General features: G+C 43.8%; 2 protein-coding genes across 6 annotated transcripts in view; one reads left to right on the forward strand and one right to left on the reverse strand.

Annotated features, from left to right (window-relative positions):
* Positions 1–5,296, forward strand: part of GARRE1 (granule associated Rac and RHOG effector 1) — a 58,441-nt gene extending 53,145 nt beyond the window's left edge. For all 5 annotated transcript variants that reach the window (XM_038147872.1, XM_038147871.1, XM_038147867.1 and 2 more), the window contains 2 exons: positions 2,079–2,157; positions 2,583–5,296. In XM_038147872.1, coding sequence (XP_038003800.1) covers positions 2,079–2,157; positions 2,583–2,900 — 397 coding nt within the window. In that variant the 3' untranslated portion in view covers positions 2,901–5,296. The remainder of the gene's footprint in view (positions 1–2,078; positions 2,158–2,582) is intronic.
* On the reverse strand, positions 5,238–7,566 carry SS18L2 (SS18 like 2). Its single transcript, XM_038147884.1, has 3 exons — positions 7,432–7,566; positions 7,210–7,286; positions 5,238–6,586 (listed from the first exon to the last, which is right to left on the reverse strand). The coding sequence occupies exons 1-3, from the start codon at positions 7,498–7,500 to the stop codon at positions 6,499–6,501; spliced, it is 234 nt and encodes a 77-aa protein (XP_038003812.1). The 5' UTR covers positions 7,501–7,566; the 3' UTR covers positions 5,238–6,498.
* Positions 7,567–7,572: the final 6 nt, after the last annotated feature.

The raw sequence follows: 7,572 nt of genomic DNA on the forward strand, positions 1-7,572 counted from the left end.
CAGACAAAAGAAATTCCTACCAATGAGACAAGTCTCCACAAACATGAGTTTGTGTGGACCGGGGGATTCCCGAAGTGAGTTGTATTAGCAGCTTTCTCCTCGAACAAACCAGCACTGTGCAAACAGCCAGCCCTTCACCGAGGGTCACTATGGCTAGGAAAGATCTGGTGCTTTCCCTCTTGCATGAGAATCTCCTTTGGATGCCACTTCCTGGGGCTTTACGAGATGCTCGCTGGTTTTGTGGAGGGCCTGGCTGCAGCTGGGCCGTGCCCGATGGGGTGGGTTTGGTGCCTTTGCTGGCCTCAGCTGCAGCCCGTGGCACTGGGGAGAAGCTGCTGTAACCTGGTGTGCGCTTCTCACCTCGGCTGCTGCTGCTGTTCTGGGAGTGGCAAATACAGCCCTGCTTAGTAGTCCTCTGTTTCTCACAGTAGGAAGAGGAGGCCAAACTGCCTTTGTAAATAATTTCAGTCATGGAAAAACTAAGCCAGGATTTTCAGCTACAAACAGTCCACTTCCATCAGTAGTGTGAATTACAGCAATTCTGCTTTTCTAAAGGGCTGGAGGCTCCGTGTCTTTGGAACCTCTGTGAGTGCACAGCAGAGGGTAGTCAGAACAATAGTAACAAAAGGCACAAGATGAAACATGAATACCGACCCAATTCCAGTCTGGGATTGTTCTCTCAAACTATTTTTCAGTCTTTTCTAAAAATGAAATAAGTGGCCAAGTATTTGTTTACAGTCACAGAGTAATTTGGAGTCAATACACAGATACAAGATTGTCTGTCTGCTTTTTGGTGAATGAAAAAAAGTCAGTGCCAGTTTCTCACAGATTCTTCTTGGATAGCTATTTTTGTATGCATTATCAGAAAGGAATAAGAGTAGCCACTTTCTGAATCTTTACACTTACCCAGGACTTCATAGGGAGGGAACAAAAATTGAGCTTCAATGAATGTTTAATTGAAATTAATGGGAAAGAGCCATCTAATAAACATGCACAGAAAAAGTAGTAATTACTTGTATTGAAAAAAAAAAAAAAAAGCAGCAGGGAAGGAAAACAAACACATGAGGGTGACTTAACATGCCAAGCCAGTAGATAGCTGGAAACTGATCATGGAGAAAGAAGAAAAGCCTGTGGTTTATGTAGTGCTCTAAAGGGCAGAAGAAAGTTTCCAAAGAGGGTGCTTCACTGACCAAAACCTCAGATGGAGTAACAGCACTAGTGTCTCCTGTTACTTGTAGGAAGAACAGTGTTCTGTAGGTGAGGGCCTGACAACATTGCAGAGCTAAAGCTGGGCAGTAAGAGGAGGTAGAAGGGTTGAGTGTGTTCAGGGTGACCTGCAAAGGGCTGCTTACCTATGGGAGCTTGATTGGAGCATTGGAGCTGATTGGGTTTTTTACAAAAAGGATAAAATAAAAGATTCTCCTTTAATCTAAATCGCTCCTCCTAAAAAAACAACAAATCAAACTAAACAAAAACTCCAAAACAAACAAAAAAAAAACCAAACCAAAAAAAGACCAAAAAACCCAATTAAAAAAAAATCTTCCAGAATGCACATGTGGTCAAGGACTTCTATTTAATAACTAGATGTTGGGTCACAAATTTAAACTGAAGGTAGAACATTTTTCGTCAGTAGAATTACTGTGCTTGAGCAAATGTTTCACTTCCTCAACTGGCCTTTTGTCTTATCCGTAAGGTTATTTCAGAAAAGATACTTAAAAAACCCAAAAGAAACCTAGCCACAAGAGCAGGTAAGAGAAGAAAAACCACAATTTCTGGCAGATTTTTTGCCCAGGAAGTGGGCAAAAGTTTATCCCAGCTTCCTTTCACCTCTACAAAAATGTTGAAGTTGTAGCTCCAAGAACTACCACATTGTCATGTCCCTGACAATTTCTGTATTGTTGCTTTTTACCTGTACTGAACAAAAAGTACATGAAACCAGATGTGTCTGAAAACACATGCTGGTGTTTTCAGAAACACCACTGAAAACTGTACTGTAGGCTGCCTGATCTGTGCCAGTGGCAGATTAATGAGGGTAACTCACTTAAAACCAACAAGTAAAAGTCTCTCTTTCTGGGCAGAAAACACAGCAGTGGTGAACAGGAACCCAGCACACTGCCATCGCCTCCACTTCTCTCTGCAGCAGATGACCGCAGTCAGGTGAGCTCAGCGTGGCTTTGCTTAGTCCCTTCTGCTGCTGGCATTTGGGGGTGGGTCTGCATGAGGCACTCAACTGGAAAAAGCATCTGTATCTCCAGACTGCTTACTTCAGTGAAAACCTAAACCATCTGAACTCAAGTAGCATGAGGTGCTTTTGTCAGCCACCAAGCTTAAGACACTAAAATTGGAAGTCATTTACTTTTTCCCTGTCAGTGGGGACCTGTGTCAAGCCGAAGTGAATGTTTTTTAACGGGCAGATATTTTAAGAATTGAGAGTGCTATAAGTATGCATCAGTTTGGCTTTCAAATATAAACTAATCTTGTGAAAATACCTCAAGGAGGTGATAAGGTGACATTAGCATTGTCTCAGAAAGCAGCGTTCTGTTGTTAAACCAAAGCACCCCCAACTGATTTTGTTTTCTCAGGATAACAAGACCAAAACGTGGCCTCCCAAGGCCCCGTGGCAGCACACATCCTCTGTGCCGAGCACGCTGCCCAGCCAGAGCACGTCCCTGTACCCCATGAGCAGCCCCGTGAGCCAGTGGAGTGACACCATGCAGATGCTCCAGTCGCCCATGTGGGCCAGCGACTGCGCCCCGGCGGCCGGCATCTCCTCCAGCTTCGCCTACGCGCAGCAGCAGCAGCAATCCCAACAGGCTTCCCAGCACAAACAGATGAACAAGGGCTTTAAATCTTTCCCAATAAAGCACGAACGCAGACCATCTTACCTGCACCAGTACTAACTGCTTCTCGTACTGGAAAATGCAGCACAGGGCCAAATGAAAATGACATGACTCTGATTCACAGTGCTGTGTTGGCTATATCCTGTTTCTCTCTTGATGTGGGATTGAGGGGGTTTGGGTGAGATAGACAAACTCTTGGATTCTGAGCTACAGTGCTGAGCAAATATGGCCAATATGTTTGGTGTAGATGAAACAGCCCAAAACTGTGATGTAGAAATGCTTTTAAAATGTGTAATTGCCTTTACTTTCAAGACTTTTTTTTTCTAAAAAGAACTGCTGAAGGACTACCATACAAGAAACACTGTATTTTATAGCTATTTTTCATATAGATTTATAGTTAAAACATCCTACTGAAACACATTGAATATGTTGAAGCAAATATATAGTGGTCACTTTGCTCAACACTGTTTGTGTTTAAATTTATAAAGGAGAAGCTGTAGAACCTTTGTATTCTCCATTACAGCCTGTGGGCGGCTTTTTTAAAATGAAGTGCAACAGCAGCTTTTCCTGTGCTACACAAGCGAGTTCATTTGGGAACTGCTGCAGAAACAGTCACAAAACTGAGTTTTGTGGCAGTTTCCTTACTGTAGGTGAAGATCAGCAGAACCACTCAGCCTTGTGTCATCAACATTACCTGAGCTGCTTGACATAGATGGCACCTGTGTGGACAGAGGGACCCTGGTTCTCACACACCTGTGTGGACAGAGGGACCCTGGTTCTCACACACCTGTGTGGACAGAGGGACCCTGGTTCCCAACACCTGTGTGGACAGAGGGACCCTGGTTCTCACACACCTGTGTGGACAGAGGGACCCTGGTTCCCAACACCTGTGTGGACAGAGGGACCCTGGTTCTCACACAAACCGTGTCCTATGGCCGCATCTGGCCAAAGGCATTATCCACAAGGTGCTCCTGCAGGGTGTGAAAGCAAAGCCTAAGAGACTACTTGCATTTATTTAAAGTCTTATTTCAGATGCTACAGTTGATTAAAAATTGTGAGCTGGCTCAGAAGATAGTAAAACTGAAATGTGGGGTAGCAGTTAGTTTAAAGAACATTATTTTTTAAAGGATAATTATTTGCAGTCAATATGTGCCATTAAGAGAACCTGTGGAATTAGGAATAATCTTCCAACCAAAGTGGATGGGGGCGAGTGACTGGTGCTTACAAATTCAAGAACAATGGTAAATATATGTATACCTATCCCACTGTATATTAATTGAGATTACAGAAGATTCTTTATATAGTTAGAGCTTATTTAAATTTTCATATTTCATCTTTGAAAGAGTCTAAAAACCACAATATTTTCTGGTATAAGAGTTTTGACAGTATTAATCTTATTTTTATATTTTTCTTAAGTCATATCATTCTAATATGTTATCTACTAGTAAAATGGGTTATTAGTTCTAACTACATAATTTTTCAATGAAGATAAAGCACATTTTTTGGTTTTGGTTTTACAAACTAAGTACATCTATATCTAAAGATACCAAAAAATAAATACATTATATATATATATATAAATATATATATATAAAAATAAAAAGTATACACAACACTAAAACTATTAAACATTTGGGTATTTAAAACCCATCCACCTTTTTTGTTTGTATGGTGACGGGCTCTATTTGCAGGCCCAGATTGTTACCTTTTGTGCTGTTTGAGGATGCCAATGTTGCCTGTATTTATGATATTTGTCACCATGTTTTCTGAAACTTCATACTTACCATGTTTACAAAGATTTGTTTGCTGTACATAGACTTTTTACAGTAATGTGCTTTGCACAATCAGTGTGGCTTCTGTCTGTAAATTGTTAATGGTCTGTACTACTATAATTTTGAAAACCTTCCACTGAAAATGTTAGTGGTTATTTAACTTCATGAATGGTTTCGAGTTTCCTAAATCTTGTTGTTTAGATCTAATATTAAATCCCAAATTTGGTTGTACTTACTTGGTTGTTCATACTAAGACCAAAATGGAAGTTAGTGAAAACAACTTAATTTTGAACTTCTTTTCTAACAAGTGCCAAAATGATTGCTATAGTTTTTGCAGTTCATTCATAATTACAAATGCTGGCAAGTTTCTGGACCTCCATAAGTGAATTGTGAACACAAAGAAAGTTTGTCTGCATTTTGACCACGTGGGTGCTACTCTGTCCTTTGCTTCCGATTGTTCTGAACACTGGTAATTTTAAGAATTGTTGCACTTGGCAAATGAGTCTTGCCCTTAACCTTCACTTACACTGCCAAGTGCAAGGGTTTGGTGCTTAGTTAACTTACCCTTATTGCAGTGCTTCTTGTGAATAGCTAATGCTTCTGAACTGGAACTGTACAGTTTGTATTTTAAAGCTTCTGTAAAAGTAAACTATTTGCTTTATTAAAGATATACATTTAATAGGTCATACCTGTTTAAAATACGCACCTTGCTGAAAATGAGCAGCACCTTAAACTGTAACTTCAGTTTGTAAACAAAGATCTTATTACATTAACATGGGATTATTTAACAGTTTGAAAATTGTCAACTGCCTACTTACTGACTCTATCATATAAAAATGAACTTTATGCACAGTCCAATCTTTAAAGGTGCTTTCTCAGGTGCTGTCACAGAAGAATGTGGTACAGACAATGCCAGCAGGATCTTTGAACCAGTAGTGCAGGTAAACATTGCCAAAATCACATTACTCAAATTTTTAGGAATTGGAGCCAATAACTTTGAAGGTAGTAAGCAAAAAGGAAACTGTCCCCCTCCCTGCTGTGATCAAGGCTGTTAGTTCAGTGTGTGTTAACTGTGGCACTGGAATGCCATATGTAGGGTGTGCAAAGCTGCTTTCTTCCTTACTGGATAGGAGCACTCATGCAAGCAGCTGGCCAGCAATGCTGACAGTACTCAGGAAGCACACGAACCCATCTTTATTATGCGAGAACTGACTTGTTTACAGAGCATTTCAAGCACAGAGAAAAAGCCTTAATAAACTTGGGCAAAAGCTAAAATTAATAGCTTGGTTTCTCCCTTACACATAACTGCTGCATGGTGTGGCAATCCCACCAGTCCTGGGAAAGTTAACATTTCTGTTTGACTAAATCATGGAGCAGCTCTTTAATTAATGTATTATGTTAATTCAGTATATACTACAACTTAAAAACAACTTTAGTTTATTTATTTAGGACGATTGTTCTGATACAGGATACAAGAGTCTACTGCTTTTATATATGGAACACATGCCCAACTTTGTCATGTTGGAGGTAGGAGTCACCTAGAGTAACATTTACCTTGTTATTACCAAATCTTACTCATGAAATGGGCTCTGCTTCCCATAGTGCTGTCTTGACAACCATGCTCTTCCCAGAAGTACACTGAATCGAGTTTTTCAGAGGGAAAAGGGAATGTGATTATTACCATTCTTAAGCTGTGTTAGTTACAGTAACAGGGAAAAAGCTGGCCTAATACTACACTGAAAACTACATTCATATTTTAAACACAGAAGTACAGATCACTTTTTACCTGCTTTTTTCAAACCCACACCTTCTTGGTTTCCAAAGTGGAACTCTAAACTATTTCTACAGCCTCTGAAAGCAGCACTGCTCACATCCAGGCATTGCTGTCAGTCTACAGGCTTCTGCGTCCTGGGTGGAGTGGCATCAGCAATTGTAGCTAAATAAATGAGGTTCCTGTGCAGGATATGCTGGTACCTATGAGAGGAGGAAACACAGGATCTAGGAGACGTTCTTTTCTAGACAACTACCCATACTTGCACTCGTGTACTCTGATCAGTATTTGCAGTTAGGGAAAAAGAAAGCAAACTAGAATAATAAATCAGGGGAGACTTAGTGTTCTTCTTATTCTGAAGCCCGGTATAACGTACTGAGCTGCACTCGGTAGCCGAGCATGTGCTACTACCCAACTTCGATGGGAAGTAGGACATTGAGCTCGCAGGCCTGAAAGCCGCAGAACGGCAGCGGAGCAGGAGGACAGAGCTGCCTGCCGGGCCGCTCTGAGCAGCTGCAGCGGCTGCCCCAAGGTGCTGGAGCGGCAGAGCCGCCGTCTGCTTGCGACACCGCTCGGTGTGCCACACAGGGCACGGAGGGCGGAGCGGGCGTCACAGGAACACCGGGCAAACGCCCTGCCCAAGGCGGCAGGGTCCATCCGCGCCTTATACGCCTCTGAAAATGATTCTGGAGAAACCCCTTCGTAAGCCCCGCCGCGTTTTCCTCGTGGCGGCAGGAAAGCTCTAGGAGCTCGAGCCGCGTTCCACTCCCGTTACCGCCACCTGGGCCCCGGCGCTCCGCCCTGCCCGCCCACGTCGGTCACTTACTGCACGCAGTCCGTGGCGCGGCCCTTGTTCTGGTACTCCACGATGCACCGGATCAGCTGGTCGTTCTCCTCCAGCAGCTGCGGCACAGAGCACCGTCACCGCCCGCCCCGGCCTCCGCCCCGCCCCGGCCAGCTCTGCCCCGAGCGAGCCGGAAGGGCCCGCGTCACCGTCCGGCTCGGCCTCGGCCCAGTCCCGGCTCCGTCCCAGCCCAGGGTCGCTCACCCGCTGCAGCGTGTCCTGGTTCACCTCGGCCGCGCCGCGCAGCCGCTCGGGCACGAACGCCACGGACATGGCGGCTCCCGGCTGAGGGGCCGGGCCGCGCGCACGCGCCGCTGCCGGGACCGGCCCGCGCCCAGCCCCGCG

The sequence above is a fragment of the Motacilla alba genome, chromosome 11 (assembly GCF_015832195.1).
Source record: "Motacilla alba alba isolate MOTALB_02 chromosome 11, Motacilla_alba_V1.0_pri, whole genome shotgun sequence".
In the NCBI taxonomy this organism is placed as follows: Eukaryota; Metazoa; Chordata; class Aves; order Passeriformes; family Motacillidae; genus Motacilla; species Motacilla alba.

Bases quoted from the DNA above. Each gene is read 5' to 3' on its own strand.
- SS18L2 (XM_038147884.1), bottom strand. From the start codon at position 7,500: ATGTCCGTGGCGTTCGTGCCCGAGCGGCTGCGCGGCGCGGCCGAGGTG. The intron at 7,287-7,431 runs GTGAGCGACCCT...TCTGTGCCGCAG, and splicing joins ACCAGGACACGCTGCAGCGG to CTGCTGGAGGAGAACGACCA. The intron at 6,587-7,209 runs GTAAGTGACCGA...CTCCTCTCATAG, and splicing joins CGCGCCACGGACTGCGTGCA to GTACCAGCATATCCTGCACA.